The 19,018-nt window shown below is 42.2% G+C and overlaps 2 protein-coding genes across 11 annotated transcripts in view; one reads left to right on the top strand and one right to left on the bottom strand.

Moving 5' to 3' along the window:
* The window catches only part of ARMC3 (armadillo repeat containing 3), a 56,738-nt gene extending 45,867 nt beyond the window's left edge, over nt 1–10,871 (top strand). For 8 of the 9 annotated variants that reach the window (XM_081834650.1, XM_081834649.1, XM_081834647.1 and 5 more), the window contains 5 exons: nt 168–284; nt 2,409–2,492; nt 5,262–5,462; nt 6,313–6,475; nt 8,144–10,871. In XM_081834650.1, the coding sequence (XP_081690776.1) occupies nt 168–284; nt 2,409–2,492; nt 5,262–5,462; nt 6,313–6,475; nt 8,144–8,353 (775 nt within the window). In that variant the 3' untranslated portion in view covers nt 8,354–10,871. The remainder of the gene's footprint in view (nt 1–167; nt 285–2,408; nt 2,493–5,261; nt 5,463–6,312; nt 6,476–8,143) is intronic. The other variant, XM_081834652.1, reaches the window with a different exon arrangement.
* Nucleotides 1–18,920, bottom strand: part of PIP4K2A (phosphatidylinositol-5-phosphate 4-kinase type 2 alpha) — a 163,424-nt gene extending 144,504 nt beyond the window's left edge. Inside the window, exons 1-2 of one of the 2 annotated variants that reach the window (XM_081834660.1) lie at nt 18,463–18,920; nt 14,444–14,613 (exon numbers count right to left, since the gene is read on the bottom strand). The gene's annotated coding sequence lies outside the window, so the exon portion shown is untranslated. The remainder of the gene's footprint in view (nt 1–14,443; nt 14,614–18,462) is intronic. The other variant, XM_081834661.1, reaches the window with a different exon arrangement.
* Nucleotides 18,921–19,018: the final 98 nt, after the last annotated feature.

The raw sequence follows: 19,018 nt of genomic DNA, 5'->3' as shown, positions 1-19,018 counted from the left end.
GAAAAAGGGTAGGCATCCCTGTCTTCAGGCATGCTCCTTCGCTCCCCGTGTGATACATACTTCTACTTTTTTGTACAGATTATATTTTATTCTGTTATGTGGGCAAAATACTTATTTGTCTGATATTATGGCGTACAGCAACAGCATAGCATCCTTTATTGTTCCAGTGAACTCACAGCTCCTCCTGTTGCAACAGATGAAAAATCACCACAAGATTTTCTTAGCAGCCGAGTTACAACCTCCAGCAGTAGTACTAACAGAAAAATTAGTAGAGAAAGAGCTAGGTATGTATTTGAGCTTTGGAATCACAGTTTCCCTCTGGGTGTAATTCTAAACTTGATGAAAACTGTTCTGAATTAGGTGAAAATGAGTATGTTTAGACCAACCAAATATGCATCTCCCTGGTCAGCATTTGAAACCAGAACAAGGAAGTAAAATTTGAAAATTCATTCAATTCATTCATTCATTGCATTTATATACCACCTTCCTGCCAAGGCATGCAGGGCAGTCTGCAGTTTTAAAGGACTGAAACTAATCATACAACATTTAAACACCATTTATCCAAAATCTGTGCTAAGCAGAGGAAACCCTTATAAATTGCATTTAACAGTATAAGCGAGATCTACCAACCCAAATGTAATAAGGACAAAATATATATGACATCCAACCCCCTAATAAATATTTCACAATCCCTGTGGCTCCCTTCATGAATTCTTGATTCCACAGATATAGTCCTTCTGATTTCCCACATCTAATGTAATCGCTTAAGACAACTGCACAACATGATTTATACAGTGGTGCCTCGCAAGACAAAAATAATCCGTTCCGCGAGTCTCTTCGTCTAGCGGTTTTTTCGTCTTGCAAAGCATCCCTATTAGCGGCTTAGCGCTATTAGCGGCTTAGTGGCTATTAGCGGCTATTAGCGGCTTAGCAGCTTAGAAAAAGGAAAAAAAAATGGAAAAAAAAACTCGCAAGACTCGCAAGACGTTTTCGTCTTGCGAAGCAAACCCATAGGGAAATTCGTCTTGCGAAGTGCCTCGAAAAACGGAAAACCCTTTCGTCTAGCGGGTTTTTCGTCTTGCGAGGCATTCGTCTTGCGGGGCACCACTGTATACAATAATATACATTATAATGAAAGAAGTGTGAAATAACAATGCCATCAACAGTCATGTATATTTCCCCCAATGCAGATCTGCATTCAAGCATGAAAAACTTTATCTCTGTTCCTTATTGCCAGTAACATCTGGTTTTGATTGCTACTGACTATATGCTTCTCTCCGGGTGTAAAAAGCCAGTCTTCTAATTTTTATATTTGATTTAAAATGTCCAGTGAATTAATAGGGGGGTTGGACTCGATGGCCCTTGTGGTCTCTTCCAACTCTATGATTCTAATAGGGTTGGATCCAATCTAAGGTCACAATCCTGTACAACAGGGGTGGCAGATCTGTGGCTTTCTAGATAACAAAGGACTCCCATCAGCCCTAGCAAGCATGGTCAATGGTTAGGGATGATGGAAGTTGTAGGTCAGCAACCCTAGAAGGGCCACAGGTTCCATACTCTCTTACCTGGAAATAAATCCCATTGAACTTAGTGGAGTTTACTACTGAGCAGACATGTATAATGTTGCACTGTTCTGCACAGAAATCAATGTAATAGCTCCCATTTAAATCAATGAACTTGTTCATCATTAATAACTTTTTATATTGATTTCAGTAGGAACTAAGTGCAACTAAATTAGTCTGGATCCAGTTCATTGTAAATAAGTATTTATTCTGTTATTGTAATTGGTAATAAGTTAATGCCTTTTCTGTTTTTGTTTATTTGCTTGCTTGCTTGCTTGCTATTTAAGAAAGGGGGGGGTAAGGTTAAATACAGGGAAGAAGCATTTTATTAACCAGCATGCTAATTTACTAGCAGCTGGCCACCTTGAATGCATTCCTTATGAAGGTGCTACCAATGCCAGAGCTTCATGCTCCGGCACGGGGGGGGGGGGCGGATTGCCCCCGGTGAGCAAGCATGGGTGTGGCTGCCGTGCGTCCCAGGGGTGTGGTGCGCGTCCTGGAGAGTGGTGCACTGCCTGTGGGGGCGTGGCGCCCAGCGCAGGCAGGGGGCAGCTGCGATGGCACCCCACCAGGATCGTGCTGCGGGTGGTGGTGCACTCCCCCACCCCCTCTTCCTCCACCAGTGGGCGCTACTCTCCATTTTCAGTCTCTTTGTTAGTATTAGTGTTAGTGTTCCAAAGTGAACCATATACTTTTTATTTTGCCTTTGGCTTTGTCTGAGGATAACCTGGAGGTTTTTAACATCACTGCCACTGCCCTCTATGCAATGTGTGCACAACACCCTAAGAATGCCTATGCCTTGTAGAAGTCAAGGAGAAATGGGAAATTACTTTGTAATTTCTATAGCTCAATCGAGGAGAAGGAGAAGCCAGAATCTCCAGGACGGTCTTCTTCAGTCAGTAAAGGAGGTGGTAGAGAGAAAGGATCGAGGTACTTTTATTCTTAAGAGCTTCTTATTCTTGTTAAGTGTAGAAGCTTGAGACTATAATTATTATTGTTGTTGTTGTTGTTGTTATTACTACTACTACTACTAGTTATCCTATAGCACCATTCATATACATGGTGCTTTATAAAGATTATACCCCAAGGGGCTTCCAATCTAAAAAAAAGACAAAGGGAAGGGGAGAGAAATGTAGCCAAGTGATAAGCACTGGTAAAATATATGATTACACATAATAAAAACAAGTTTCTACAACCACTCAGAAATCCAGGCAGTTCTTTCAGATTCTTCCAAATACATATTCTATATGTGCTAATTTTGTTTTTATTCTAAGATACCATATTGGTTGATTTTAGCACATGTTAAGACTGGCAGGGTGGGCTAACAGCACTGTATAAAAAGCCTTTGATGTCTATGTCCCTAGCACTTGAGGTCATGATGTATCCTTTACTGGGGATCACAGTTGCATAGAAAGCAGAGCATTCCCAAAGTTTATATAGGACTAAGTCCTCATTTTGGCTAGAAGTAGGTAATCCTCCCCAAGCTCACTAGCAAGATTCAGACACTAACAGTGCAATCCTATTGATGACCACTCAGAGAAGTAAGTTAATAAAATGTCAATGAGACTTGCTATCAGGTAACCGTGTCTAGGGTTGCAGCATAAATCTAGGAGGAAGGATGAATGCAGGCTGTGCAGAGAAACAGATCTATGTTTGTGTTTGGTGGCTTTAGAGTAGCTTTCTTTGTGTCAATCCAGCAAAACAGCTTTATTGATTATTTTGTTGTTGTTCCACTGCTGTTTGATTTCTTTTTATTTTAGGTTGCTTTGGGTTTTTTGCTTCCTTTTAAGTTTCCTGCTTTTTAAAAGGAAAGCCTTTGGATTCATGGAAGTATTGTTTTTAAAACATCAGTGTCTATACAGGACCCAATTCAGCTCCTTTATAGTTACGCTTATGCAGCTGACTTCACCAGTTAAAACCTCATATTCTGGGATTTCCAAAATGTTAGCATTTCCCAACAGGCAGGCTATCTATCACAAATGAATTTTGGTCAAATTCTGGGTCAGATGTGAAGGCTGCTTCCACATTGGACATGATGCACACATTTTGTCCCCAGTGTGATCTTTCAGAAATTTATGAAAGTGGCTGAACAGAGTGTGTAACAGCTGTCTTGAATTATGATACCGATAATACAGCTATCACAGGAGTAATTCACACAGTATTTCTCCCGATTATTGAGGTCCCACATTTTCCACTCGTCTGTCAACAATATATGCAGATGGTTAAAACCATACCTGGCCACACTTGTGCTCATGATCACACAGAATAACAAACATGTGACTCATAGGATAAATGGAAACAGCTGGCAGCAATTTTTGTTAATTTGGTTGCAGTTTTTCCGGGTCCCTTTAATCCCAGGAACTGCAGTTAGTGGCTCTATCCGCCTATCACCCAGCTAACAGAGATCTTTCCGCATCTTGTTCTAAAGATGGCTTGGGACTACTTGCATATTTGGTGGATTCATGTTTGCTAGTTTCTGCAAACAGACTCTTTAATTCTTTAATTTTTAACAGATGCCTTTTCTGCCCATAGGCCTTCAAAGCACCTAACAAATTGTTTAAAACCCATAAAAATACATAGCAGTAAAATTAAATTAATAAACCGAATACAGCAGCCCATCAAATATAAAAAGACAGTAGCAAGTAAAAATAAACTATCAAGGCCAGAGCTCTGATGAAATAAAATATTGTCTTAAGTCTGCCTTAAAGCATCCTGGATTATTTAAACAAAAAGGCTAACACTAGCTGATCTCAGCTTCCCTTTTAAGCTGCAAAGGGAAGGCACTCTTCTGAACTCACAAATGTGAGAAAGAAAGGATAATATATAATAAAGATATCCTCCTAGCATCTAATCACATACGAACAACAACTGCATGCTGGAAAGCCTGTTTTGTGGAGATAATGCAAACCTCAGGTGACAAGGATTTCCACAGTCTTGGTGTCTCTGGTGACATGATGCTGCCCTGTGCTAGTGCCATCCTAGTACCATCAGTAGTAGGATGCAAAATAGGGCTCTATCTATACTTAGAAAGTAGACAGGTTCATATGGGAAAAGGCCAATCAAGAAAATAACATAGGATCTTAGCCGTTTTGCAGTGGTGGTGGTGGTGGAATGCCTTTCCAGAAAAGGGTGGGGGGGGGCCTTTGTAAAGGTAAAGGTAAAGGTACCCCTGACTGTTAGGTCCAGTTGTGGCCGACTCTGGGGTTGCGGTGCTCATCTTGCTTTATTGGCCAAGGGAGCCAGCATACAGCTTCCGGGTCATATGGCCAGCATGACTAAGCCGCTTCTGGCGAACCACAGCAGCGCACGGAAAGGCCATTTACCTTCCCGCTGGAGTGGTACCTATTTATCTACTTGCACTTTGACGTGCTTTCGAACTGCTAGGTTGGCAGGAGCTGTCACCGAACAATGGGAGCTCACCCCGTTGCGGGGATTCGAACCGCCTACCTTCTGATCGGCAAGCCCTAGGCTCTGTGGTTTAGACCACAGCGCCACCTGCGTCCCGGGGGCCTTTTGAATATAAGGCTAGGTGTTGTGTCATTGGAAAGAGGCAGGGAATTCTAATCTAATGGTGATTAAAGCACCTTGGGTAGAGAGAGAATATCTCTTTCTTTTCTCTAAGCTGACATACCTGTTTACTTTAACTTAAATCAGAGCATGTGGGAAGCATTCCTAATACCCCTGTGCTTTTTGCAAAAGAAAAGGGAAAGGGAAAAAGGAAGAAGAAAAACCCAAAGAAGAAGAACCGGAGCCAGTGATGCCTAAAATAGTCGAAGAAGTTCCTCTAAAGGCCTTATGGTATCCCCCTGTTGATTCCATCTTGGTGGATTACATTACTGAGGTTTCCAAAACAATTCTCCCACTACCAACCACGAAAGAACAGGTTGTAGCCCTTGCGCAGTGAGTACCAGGACAATGTCTTTTCTGTGAATTCAAAGTAAATATTTTAAGGGATTGATTTAGAAATCTACTGAATATAGTCCCCATTTTGACCTGCTTTCCTTTATCAACCCTTCAGAGAGTTTGTCTCTGTTTACTCAGTATTGTGAGTCCTTTTGGTCACACATTCTTTGCAGAACAGACTTAAGACAGCTTTCAATTTCATGTAATTTAAAGGTAAAATAGGACTGACAAATAATAAAAGGAATAGTCTTTTAAAGCCTAAACGATACAAAGGTGCTTAAAAAAAAAGTTCCAACATTCAGGAAGGGTTTTAAAGGTTGAAAATACAAATGTATTTTTATGGTTTTCCTGGAAATTGACACAGCCCAAAATTGACACAGCTGAGGGAGTTTCAACACTGAGGCATCACCTCATGAAAGACTGAACTCCTTGTAGTGCCAGCTTAATCTCCAGTTGTGACATCTTGTGGAGCAAGAACCTTCCCAGAGGTTCTGAGGTAGCTAGCTGGTTAATATGGGAACAGATACCCTTATTTATATCTGTACTGTAGATGATTTTTTCTTCCTCATACTTATTTTTTATTATTTAAAAGGATCTAAGCGCTGTAGGAAAAAAGATCAGCTCCTACTCACAAGCCTTGAGAGATCACGTAGAGTCAGCAAAGCAGATAAGAACTGGAAGGGGAATGTGTACATCTTTGAAAGTTATTGAGATGGATAATGAAATCTAACATATTTAAACACCACTTAAGGTTTAAAGTGATCTTTTGTAGAAACAGTGCTAGTATTAAACCTGATTAAATATTATGACAATTGTTAATTTAAGTCACTATTGGATTTTAAAACAGGTTTGTTGCAGAAAAGATGGGTGGTCCAATCGAAACTGACAAATTGCATGAATTTAGCTGGGAGCTTCATATAAGTGAAATTGAATATGAACTGAAATGCAATGTCGTGCCTATTGGGAAGATCAACAAAGGGACCTTCTACCATAGGGCCTTGCTTTTCAAGGTAAAGTCAATTACACAGCCAGATACAAGTTTCATTTTAATAGCACACAGCATATGCTAATGTATATCAACTTCAACATATCCTTGCTGTAGTGTTATTCAAACCTTATTTATTTGTGTACTTAAGTCATTTTGTGTTTGGTTAGTATTGATTTCTCATCAAGCAAAGTTACAGATAGGTAGCCGTGTTGGTCTGCCATAGTCAAAGCAAAACAAATTCCTTCCAGTAGCACCTTAAAGACCAACTAAGTCAGTTCTTGGTATGAGCTTTCGTGTGCATGCACACTTCTTCAGATACACAAGCAAAGACACACAGTCCTATTCATCAAGCAAAGACACACAGTCCTATTCTGTAAGCACCATTTAAAATCATCAAGTGTGAGTGATGTTAATACAGCAGCCAGGTTGCTCACTGGGGCAAGGTTTGAGCATATACAGTCATACCTCATGTTACGTTTTTTCAGGTTGTGTCCCGCAGCGACCCGGAAGTACCAGAAAGAGTTACTTCTGAGTTTCGCTGCTCGCGCATGCGCAGAAGTGCTAAATTGTGCTTCACGCATGCGCACAAGCGCCAAATCGTGCCACGCACCTGCACAGATATGGTGCTTCAGGTTGCAGGCTTTTCATGTTGCGAACGGGCCTCCGGAACAGATCCCGTTCGCAACCAGAGGTACCACTGTAATGCCAATCTTGGCCCAACCGCATTGGCTGCGGTTAGTTAGTTTCTGTCTGGGCCCAATTTAAATTGCTGCTTTTCACCTATAAAGCCTTAAATGGCTCAGGACTGCAATACCTCAAGGACCACCTCTCCCCATATGAACTGACCTGGATGCACCCTGCAATCATCATCTGAGGCCCTTCTTTATGTGCCACCTCTGAGACAGGTCCAGAGGGTGGCAACAAAAGAACAGGCCTTTTCTGTGGTGGCTCCCTGTTTGTGGAATACTTTCCCGAGGGAGGCTCACCTGGCACATTCATTATATATCTTTAGGCACCAGACGAAAACATTTTTCTTTGGCCAGGCCTCTGGCTAATTAAACAATCTATGGCCTTTTAGGCTGTGGAAGGTTAATGTTTTGTTTGTAATTATGTTAGGTATTGCTGTGTTTTTATACTGTAAACCGCCCTGTGATCCTGGGATGAAAGGTGGTATGGTATATTATTACCATTATTATTTCACTGATAAGCTAGACACTATTTCTTGCCTTTATACCCCTCTTTGCAGCATGGACATAACAGTACAAACCTACCTTACAGGGTTATTGTGAGGGTAGTTTCTGTGAAGTATTTTGAGCACGTAGGAAAAGCACAAGATAAATATTAAATATTTAAAAGGCTACTTTTTCTTACAAGAGATAATTCTCTCTAACAGCAATCTTAATGGTCTTGTGCTTGGGCAGTGAAATGGCAACTTCCACAGGCAAACACAATATTGAATGATTTCTCTTCAGGGTGGAAAATGCATGGTACAATCTTTCTGCTCAATCATTTTCCTCTCACTTATTTTCCTCTTCTCTCCATGTACAGTTTCCCTTTTGTAGCATGTCTTTCAAATGGTAAAGCACTATTTTAAACTGTAAGCCCTTCAGTGCACTGACCAAAAGGCAGTATGTCAATGTAATAAAAATAAAGTAAAATATATATCTCATCTGGTTACTTCCTCCCATAGGTTCTAGCAGACAGAATTGGTGTTAGCTGCAGCTTAGTCCGTGGAGAGTACACCAGAGCATGGAATGAAGTGAAATTGGTTGATGATTCTCCCTTGGGAATACCTGGACTTCTGCTTCCCCCTCAAGTATATATTGTAGATCTCATGTACCAGCCAGGCAATCTAATGAAAGAAGGCAGTCCAGAGGCAGATCGCTATGGACGTATTTAATTATATTTCCAGAGCTCTTTGAAACCAAAAGCTGCTTGTTCGCAAAGCTAATTAACACAGAGAGGTTTGTAGGGCTCATTTTCAAAGATGGGCTGGGTGCCAACTGCAGCACCTTTACATGAACTGATGAATCTAGATAGGCGAGTTGGGTCTTTTGTTTTACTACATGGAGATTCTGTCTTAGCAAAATATTTGGGGAGCGCACAGAATTTCAGTAGAAGTTTTGCTTATATTTTCATCATATTTTATTTATTTTAGTCTTTTGGAATAAAATGCAGATACCAGAAATTTGAAGTGGGGGCTTTATTCTTTATAGGTTACGTTTTAAAATTTTACAGCTTACAAGGACATCTGCTGTCACATTTGAATGTGGGCAGCACAGCAGTCCCTGTATGATATCTTATTTTTGCCATGTATTCATGGGGGAGAAGGCTATCCGTGGCTACTAGCCATGATGACTATACTCTTACCTCCACATTCAGAGGCAGAAATGCTTCTGAGTACTAGTTTCTGGAAACCACGGGAGCGGAGGGTGCTCTTGTGCTCATGTTCTACGCCCTGGTTTCCCACAGGCATCTAGCTTGCCACTGTGAGAACAGGATGCTGGACAAGATGGGCCATTGGCATGATCCAACAGACTATTCTTATGCATTAATAGATCTGTTCTTTCTTTTTTTATTTTTCAATTTTCATCAACAATAATGACATAAATCTGAAGTATAATAAATAAATAGACAATCATAGGGCCAAACTAGATGTGATGGGGCAGCCGTGAGTGTTCACATGTCTTCCCTGTTCATGTGTAAAAGGGAGAGCCTGTGGAGCATGTAAGGCATAGAAGTGAAACTATCCCCACACATCCGTTTTAGTCAGCTGTGTTCTTCTGCTTGATTTACTTTTATCCCAGCATAGTTCCCATAATGCAAGTTAGCTAACTGTGGCAGGGGGATGGTAGAGCCCAGTTAAGTATAGGAGGGGAGGGTTTAGCTCCCCTACCCTGTGCTTCTTTTCATATTTTAAAAAATAGACCCACACTCATACCATTTTATATGTGAATGGGGCAGACAAATTTATAAAATAAACATGGCTGCCCCAACACATGAAGCTTGGCTGTATCTTGGCATCCAGCAGCACCCTTAAATCTGCTTATAACCCTGAAGCAGGGACAGTGTGAATAGTGCCTAATAGATAGTTCACACCGAACTATCAGTTCAGAAACTCCAACTTTAGCTCGGAATGGGGTAGATCCATAGGCATAACAATTGGTTTGACTGCCTGGATTCTGGTCACTAGCTCTAGGGATGGGGATACATATTTGATTCATTTCACATTTGTAGGGGGACCTACCTAATTTGCACTTTCTAAAACAATGTGTGAACTGAAACACAGCCATCCTTTGAAATTAGCAACATAACGTGAACAAAAGTAAAGTGTGCATAAAGTTGCATATTGGTAAAAATAACGTACAAAAATGTGTTGTCTTTGGGTAAATGGTATGCAAATGTGTAGATCAGAAGAAATTCACACTGCTGCTGAATTTTTTATAAGGACTTGTTTTCTAAAAATTGACAAACTGGTGTGGAAATGTGAAGAAGTGAACTTTAAGAGTGGAAAAACAGGAAACCAAAGTTGAGATTCACCCATCCCTACTGGCTGTTGTGGATAATATTCACCCAGCCACATAGCACAAAACAAATCAATCATTTTTTCCTTGCTTTATTTAATTTATTTTATTTTATTTATATTCCGCCCCATGCCAAGGTCTCAGAGTGGCTAACACTAGTAAACTTGTGCAGAGGACCTGCTAGTGCACTGGATGATTCTCTGCACTGAGGTCTCCTACTTCCCCTGGAAGACACCTAGACTTGAGCTTTGGGAAGTCTGTAGTACTGGGGTGGGGAACCTAATTTCATGCAACACAGAGAGATTGACTGGCATAGGGAGAGGGAGAGGGGAGAGAGAGAGAGAGAGAGAGAGAGAGAGAGTCCTGCAGTACTACAACCTCCACCCACCACTAGCTCTGGCTCAGAAGTAGCCCCTGGTTATCTGTAAGTCAACGGGACCTCATAATGGAAAACCAAATACCCCACACATGCTGTAAGGGATGGCATTTACTGGACCTGCTGAGTGACATCTTAGGAGCAGGAGGAGATCCTTGGCTTACACTTAAGCACTTACATCCCCAGGGTATTGCTTAAAAAGTGGTCAGGACAAATAAAACGCTTAAGAGGGGAGAAGAAAGAAATAGAGGTAATGAATGAACAGTGGCTTGCCCAATCCTCTTGTGGCTAAGACAAATTGTGGAACCAGGATTTTTCCAACCCACTCTTAGGCACGATGATAAAATTCACCCTTCATGAAATGAGTGTTTACTCCCTAAGCTTAACTTCTCCAGATGTATCAGCGTTCTCAATAATGGAATCTCAAGAGAGAGTCAGGACAAGCAGTTGGATTAAATATTCATATGAGTCTTAATCAACCCACAGAACTGAGAAAAAAAATATTGAAATGTAAATGGGAATCTGTCAGCTAGCCAGCTGCATGCGTTGCTGCACTTAGCAGAGAAACACTCCCGGCAGCCAGGCATAAATTCCTTTCTTTATTTCCTTCTGACAAGATTACATGCAGAATAAACAAAGCGACCCTTCTCTCATGACGTGTTGCTCTAACTACTTTCTCTTTTCCCTCTCCCTCAAGACCAACAGAGCAAACGGCTCAGCCCCTTCCGTTTTCCCCTGTGACGTGGATCCCCCCCTCTCTGAAGCACCCCTTCCTCCCCAGACTCACTATCCTCTTCTCTGTCTTCTGAGGAGGACTCAGTACTGAGCAGTGGAGATCGTTCCCTGTATCCTCTAATTCTTTCCTCCCTCGCTGCCTGCAGTTCCCTGACAGACTCTCATATCCTTTCTAAAATACTGCAATCTCTATTTGATCAAATATTGTCAGTTCAAAGTGATTTGAAAATGGGGCTTTGAAATATCACTGTGTGCTTGAGCCATAAATACTCCTTGCATTTTTGTGCTCCCCCTTCCCAATCTGTCCTCCTGGGAAAAAGACCCAGGAGGAGGAAAGAAAAAACGTTGCGTTAATGAAAGAGCTTGAACTCCACTAATAAATCAGCAACAACATAATCTTATGTATGTTTTAATTAATCAGATATGTCATTTTTGGATGGATGACACCCCAGAAGACTGGGTGATTTGAGGAAAAGCATTCCTTTGGTGTGCATTCCCATCCCTGCCCTGTTAGGAAAATCTTGATTTTTTAAAAGTCATTTACGCCTGATTGGTGCATGAAACATAACATACGCTTGCCCTTAAATCATTTATATTTTACTTTCTTTATGATGCCTTTGTGAATTACCTCTTTCTGCATTTGTAATTAAAGGATGTAACAGATGGCCTGGGCTTAGTTCAGGGTGATAAATCCACTAAAATAACCTACAGGAAGCCACTGTGGACAAATGATTCTTTGTCCACTGTGGTGTTCAAGATCTGTGCTACTCAAGACGTTTTGGCTAGGAAGGATGATTATAAAATAGTCTGGCACAGAGACTGGACAAATCAACAGACAAGCGGGGGGGGGGGGCAAAGACACACACACAGCAGCATAGTTGATGGGTGAATGGCATTTTTAAGGTTTTGATTAAATGAACACTTTTTTATTTCTGTGGATACTTGTTTTTAGAGATGTTTAACTTAGTAAATAAATACACATATTAAATTTTGCAAAGCTAAAATATGGATAGATAAGCCACTCGTTTTATGGGAAAAAATGAAATGTAAATGTAAGTAGAAGAAGCTGCAATGTGGTGGAGGGAAGTCACAGGGGTAGGAAACGATACAATATTGAAAATGGTTGTAACTTGAATGTAATGTAAAGATCGTTAAAAATGTGTAACTGAATGAAAAGTAAATAAAAATGTAATTTAAATAAATAAATAAATAAATAAATAGTGCTAATCTACATAAAGTTAGGGTTTATGCTGGAATGACAGCACTTCCATGACAGGGTGTGTGGGTGTGCGTGAAGACAGAGAGACAGAGCCTGTTGGGTAATGGAAATATAGAAAACCAATGCCGTCTAGATGCATTATTGAGATAAATGTGCATGAGAAGATTTGTCAGGTATAAATATGAGTGAAGGCCTCAGAATGTCCTTGCATACATAGTTAGGCTTCCTGCTGATTTCCTGTAGCTTACGCTTCGTATTCACCACACTTAACAAAACAAATCAAAATTACATACCAACATATTCAGAGTTCTGCTCCAAGCTGAATACGATGAACAACATAAACATGTTGTCAGAGTCACCCGTGGTCCCAGCTCACAAGAGACCAAAGTCCACTCCAGCTTATGTACAAAAGCTTTTATTGAAGAACATTATTAGCTTCACATCCGAGCTCCGTGACTCTACGTCTGTTACCCTTAGACCGCTGAAGTCCCCTCTGAGTCGGTCCCCCCTCTACACCAGTTTAAGAGGCTTGTACTGGTCCACCTCTTTCTCTCTTTCCTTTTCCGCAGGGTCTTTCTGCCCCCCTGTGTTCTCTCCCTTCGGGACTCTCCAGAGGCTGAATCCTCTGCCGCCTCCTCCCCCCTCCTTCGGGCTTTGGGACCAGACTCCTCCCCAGGACTCTCTTCATTTCCGCGCGCCTCCCATTTTGAACTTGGCGCGCGTACGTTGCTCCTGACCTTCCCTTTGACAGTTACACTGCCCTCGATACTACTTTCCTCCCCTTCCGGCAGGACGTTTTGCCCTGATCTCCTTCCCCTCTCTGCTTCCTGTTCTGCTCCTTCTGACACACTGGTCACTCCTCCCCCCTCACTCCGTTCCAGCGGAGCAGCCGGTCTCGCTCTCCAACTCCCACTGGGGGTTCCCCCTTCGTTTCCCTGCTCCTGACTGCTTCCCCCTCTAGCTCCCCTTGGCTTGACCAGAGGGGCTCCCTTTTGGGAGTCCTCCGATTCACTGGACGGACTCATGGACAATCTTGGGTCATTGTCATCCTCTTCCTCGTCACTCTGGAATCCTTCCCCCTCACTCTCTGTCTCCTCCCTCATCTGCGCCTCTCTCCCTGAACCCCTGACACATGTGAATAATCCTAGGCACATATATAAATTAGTTTTGGCTAGTCATAGAGAGCAGCAAAGAACTATGAATTGTCCCCCATCCACTGCCCATTGAGAATCCTACTCAGCTGCCTCTTCCTACCTCTCCTTCAATATGGGGTAATGGGGGGGAAAGGCTGCACATTTTCATTCTGTCTTCACAGATATAAGGACTGGAATATTAATTTTTGTTTTTTAGAAAGAGTAAGAATGTGATTCTTAAGATACTGAATTCTGTGCTCCAAACCTGTTTCTTCTGTGCTTTCGTACTGTGATTACACAGCCTGCCTTTAGTGGATTTATATGGAAAACAGGCGGATTTCTGTCATTTCAATTGTTAGCTGGGGTTTCATGTACCTCTGTTGGTGGGCAGAGTAGCTCAGCATGAAGCAGGAAATGTCTGAGCAGGGAGATGGCTTCCAGCCAATTGACCAGAGGTCTCAGCAAGTACTCTGTGCTTCTGGACTAGTTCATTCCTAACACCTGTTTCCTGTCATGTTCTAATCCAGGTCCAGCTTTGCCACTGGCACTCATCTCTTTGAACTCGCATCCACCTGGCATGAAGCCACTTCCCATTTGCCAATCACATATCAGGTTCTCTCTCCTATATTCCACAGCGATCACCCTCAGTATTGTATCCTCTGATTTATTTTCTTTTATTTAAACTGGTCTCCTGTTCTGTCTTGTAACTGGTGCAAACATAAAAAGAGGATGAAGAGCAGGGGGAGAGAAGCTTACCTCCCTGTAAACATAATGCCTATGTGCCATGAATTACTACAAGCATTTGCAGAAGTGGAATTCTTACATATCAGGTATGAACTGTAAAACCCTCTGTACATGTAAAACCTCTATACAAAGTAATGTAATAATGGGCTGGCAATACGTTTCTGGGAGTCTCCAGGGAAATCAAGGGCAGTTTCTGTCCCTCACCACCACCTACAATTCAAGAGACGTGTTTAATGATCAGCAAAAGCATAACACTTACTCACTTCTGAGCTCCTGGATTCATTTGCCCTACCAGTCTCCAAAGTTCTGGAAGAGCAGCAGAGAGGTTGGGTAAGATCTCAGCAAGCTGAAGACTCGGTTCAAAGAGAAATCCTTGATAAAATTTGTGGTCCCCAGGCAACTGCCGGAATATGCGAGCTGCTGGCATACCTAGGAAAGAGAAGTAACATTGAAGGAAAATCAAAAAGTATGTACTGCAAACTTCGAAATCTTTGTTCATAGCCCCTAAAAGTATAGCTTGTAATGGGGGTGATGCCTTTCTGTGTGTGACTCACCCATCCGGACAAAAGATGCAACTCAGCATCTGGGACATAAATGTGTGTGATGACCAGGTTGCCCTTCAAACCTGCCAGCCAGGCTGTGCCAAGATGCAGTTAAATCAAGAAAAATATAATCGCCACATGGAGAGGACTCTCACTAGCTGCCACCTACTCTTTCAAACACCCACCCACACACATGCTGTTTTTCCTGCTGCTGTCCAGAAGACAGAATCCTGGGGGGAGAAAAACACTCCCCAGCCCCAATAGTTAGCAAGATGATATAATATACTTCAGACAAACTGAGATAGACCGTGGAAACAACTGGATTCTATGTTTTAAAATATGAGGAATCTATCATTGTATGTTTCTTCCCTGCAGCTCTAGGTGAATGTGAAATCTGCATAGCACCTAATATTGCCTCACTTGAATGTCTGCTATCTCCTCCTACATTCCATATACAAACCTGGTTGCTTCACCATCAGCTAATGTTTCTCCTCTCCACACTCTGTTTATCATTTAGCTTGATGAAGAGATCGAGAGAAGTTGAAAGCATGCACATTATTTTGGTTGACATAATGTTGTCCTAATAGGAATTTCAGATCCCCCGCCCCCCGTGATCTGGGTTGCATTCCTGAAGGTTTATAGCACAGTTAACAGTAAAATATTTGACATGTCTGCTCAGAGGTAAGCCCATTTGATTTCAGTGGTGCTTATTCACAGGAAAGCCACAGCCTGACGACCTAAGGCAAATCACAGCAACAATACTACAGTCTTACAAATATATCAAAATTTAAAAGTGGATCCCCAAATGCAAATTTGCACTTGGATCCTTAATATGAAAAGATTGTTTACTTGATCTAGAACAGCCAATGTGATGCCTTCTAGATAATAGCATCCACCATCCTTATTGGTCAGGCTGGTTGAGCTTACTGAAGCTGTTGTCCAGCAAAAACTGGAGGGCACCATGTTGGCTACACCTAATCTAGAACAACTTACCAAGGGAAGTCCCCCTGGTCCTCGTTGTTTTTAGCTGCTGCTGTCTGGTAACTTAGCTAATTAGTCACAGAGAGACCCTTGAAAGCTACTGGTGTACTGCATTCTCCTCTGTGTCACTGGCTTTGAGGAGTTTTATTACTCTATTTATACTTTTGTACTTGATTTTAATCTATAAACACACAAACCCTGATCCAATGCACCTATTATTGGAACATGAAGACCACGTTAACATTAACAGACAATCCCATTTTCTTACACATATGTGGCAATATTTCTAAAATGCTGGCTGGCATCAAACCTGTCACTTTTGTTCCGTGTTCCATTACATGTTTTGTTGAATCAATGTCTCTCCAGTAACTACTGGAAGTGGGGCATAGATTCATTCCATCCCCGGCTACAAACTGTAAAATCATTACACCCATATAATTAACAGCATGATCCCTCTGAGTGCTGAAGCGAACTGATCTAATCATTAATTAAACTTTGTGCTGGGCCTCTTTCACTGCAGTTTTCATGAACTTTGACTCAAGATTAGACAGCAATTGATGGGCCTTATAATTTGATCTCCTGAGTGCCCTCAACTTCCACTGAACTTAGCACCTACTCCTAGTGTGCAAGTGATTTATGTCAAGTGCAAATGGTGCAGTAGAAATAGGTTAAATTGCTCCAAGAGAAGATGTAGATTTGGTCAGGACAATAGCTATCTTCATAATTCACTTCTCAGCTAAAATATAGTTATCCTCTCTATAAAATATGTAAGTATTAATATTGATTCCCATTATACTTTGTAATACACATTGGCTGTCTGCTAAAAAAAGTTTGATTGGAAAGTCAATATCTGAAATATTGAAATATTTGGAAAGCCAGTTATGGAGCTTTGGCTGGGTGGGGGCAAAATGTTTTATATTTGATAGCATTTATGTGATGAGGTCTTCATGGGCTAGTGGTAAACAAGTTTTGCATGCAAAGGGTTGTCTTAGCCACAAGAGGATTGGGCAAGCCACTGTTCATTCATTCCCTCTATTTCTTTCTTCTCCCCTCTTAAGCGTTATATTTGTCCTGACCACTTTTTAAGCAATGCCCTGGGGATGTAAGTGCTTAAGTGTAAGCCAAGGATCTCCTCCTGCTCCTAAGATGTCACTCAGCAGGTCCAGTAAATGCCATCCCTTACAGCATGTGTGGGGTATTTGGTTTTCCATTATGAGGTCCCGTTGACTTACAGATAACCAGGGGCTACTTCTGAGCCAGAGCTAGTGGTGGGTGGAGGTTGTAGTACTGCAGGACACTCTCTCTCTCTCTCTCTCTCTCTCTCTCTCTCTCTCTCTCTCCCTCTCCCTCCCTCCCTCCCTCCCTCCCCCCTCTCCCTATGCCAGTCAGTCTCTCTGTGTTGCATGAAATTAGGTTCCCCACCCCAGTACTACAGATTTCCCAAAACCCAAGTCTAGGTGTTTTCCAGGGGAAGTGGGAGATCTCAGTGCACAGAATCATCCACAGACTAGCAGGTCCTCTGCACAAAGGGTTGCAGGTTGAATACCTAGTATCTCTAATTAAACGATCTCAGAACCAAGTTACAAGTGATGGGAGGGAGCCATGATCAGAATATCCTGTCTCCCCTGCCCTCATCTAAGTTGTGTGGGGTTTGCACATTTGATAAGGAAAGCTGCACAGGGTGTTTAAGCATTTATAGTCCAAAGAACCGATGCAAACTCTACCTTTAAATTTTTTTATTGCTTTCCAAAGAGCCATAAAATTTAATTGTTTTGTTATCAAGAGGGCAGGACAAAGGTAGAAGAAGCAACAGGGCAGAAGGCATCTCTCTCAGACCTGATCCTTACCAACAGAGAGGAACTGATCAACAAAGTGAAAGTACAGGGAACCTTGGGAGGAAGTGAACATGTCCTCTTGGGTTTCATTACAGATAGGCAAAGGAAAGCTGAATGTAGTCGGATGTGCACTCTTGACTTTAAGAAGGCTGATTTCAAAAAGCTTAAGGAACTACTGAGCGAAATCCCATGGTCAGAAAAACTCAGAATGGAGTCCAAGATGGATGGGAGTCATAGCTGTCAACGTTTCCCCTTTTTTAAGAGAAATTCCCTTATTCCGAATAGGATTCCTCACAAGAAAAGGGGAAAGTTGACAGCTATGATGGGAGAGTCTTTAAGTTGAAATATTGAAGGCACAAAGGCAGACAATTCCAACAAGAAAAGTGGGAAGCACTTAAAAGAAACTGGTGTGGCTGCCTAAAGAACTTACAGATGAGCTGAGATGTAAGAAGGGCATGTATAAGAAATGGAACCTTCTGACATTGGAACTCCCACGAGAGGTGATGCACTCTCCTTGCTTGGAGGTTTTTAAGCTGAGGTTGAAGATGTCATGTATGATCTAGTTGAAATTCCTGCCTTGCAGGGGATTGGACTAAATCGTCCTCAACATCCCTTCCAACTCTACAATTCTATGAAACCTAATAATAATAATAATAATAATAATAATAATAATAATAATAATTTATTATTTATACCCCGCCCATCTGGCTGGGCCTCCCCAGCCACTCTGGGCAGCTTCCATAGAAACCAAAAATACACTAAAATATCACACGTTAAAAACTTCCCTGAACAGGGCTGCTCAAACTAAATTGGGGTCGGGAACCATGGGCAGTGTCTCACACACACACTGCTGGACTGCAGCCATCAACTCTCTCCCCCCTTATCTTAACATCTTAACATATGGGACACAACTTGCCCACCTAGAAATATACTTTCCCCCTTCTGTGCCCCCGGAGTTTTCTTTCTGGTGCCACCAGAGTCAGGAAAGAAGTGTGTTGCTTCTACTCTTCATCCTCATCTTTGCCTTGATACGTTTCATTTTCCTGGGAAGAGTATGAAGATTGGGACCGGCCCCACCATTAGAGTGAAACCATTGCCTCAGGCGGGTGATTTGGGGTGTCACAAAAGGTCATCCAAATGGTTCATTATTTAATGTTACAACAGTAGCTTTCCTGCCAAGGAGGGGGAAGAAGCAGTTGTGGAGGAATTTGCCTCCTCAGGTGCCAAAACAACACATTGACGCAGGGCGCTCGTTTGCTGCCTGTACCTTAGGCGGCGAAACGTTTTGAGCGGATTCCGACTTGCACCTCCTGGGTTCCTGTCAGACAGTCGTCTACGCCCGGCTTGTTAACAGCCTTCTGGAGCGGCGGCCCCGCCTGCCTCCCTCAAGGAGGAGAGGGCCTTTTCGCGCGCATCCTCCTTTCTCGGGCCCGGGAGCGAAGCAAGAAGCCGCCAGGCCGCGCGCGCGCGGAGCGA

The sequence above is a fragment of the Podarcis erhardii genome (assembly GCF_964252035.2).
Source record: "Podarcis erhardii genome assembly, chromosome: 12".
NCBI lineage: Eukaryota > Metazoa > Chordata > Lepidosauria > Squamata > Lacertidae > Podarcis > Podarcis erhardii.
The sequence above is the reverse complement of the archived record's forward strand: the minus strand, read 5'-3'. Positions and strand labels throughout refer to the sequence as shown.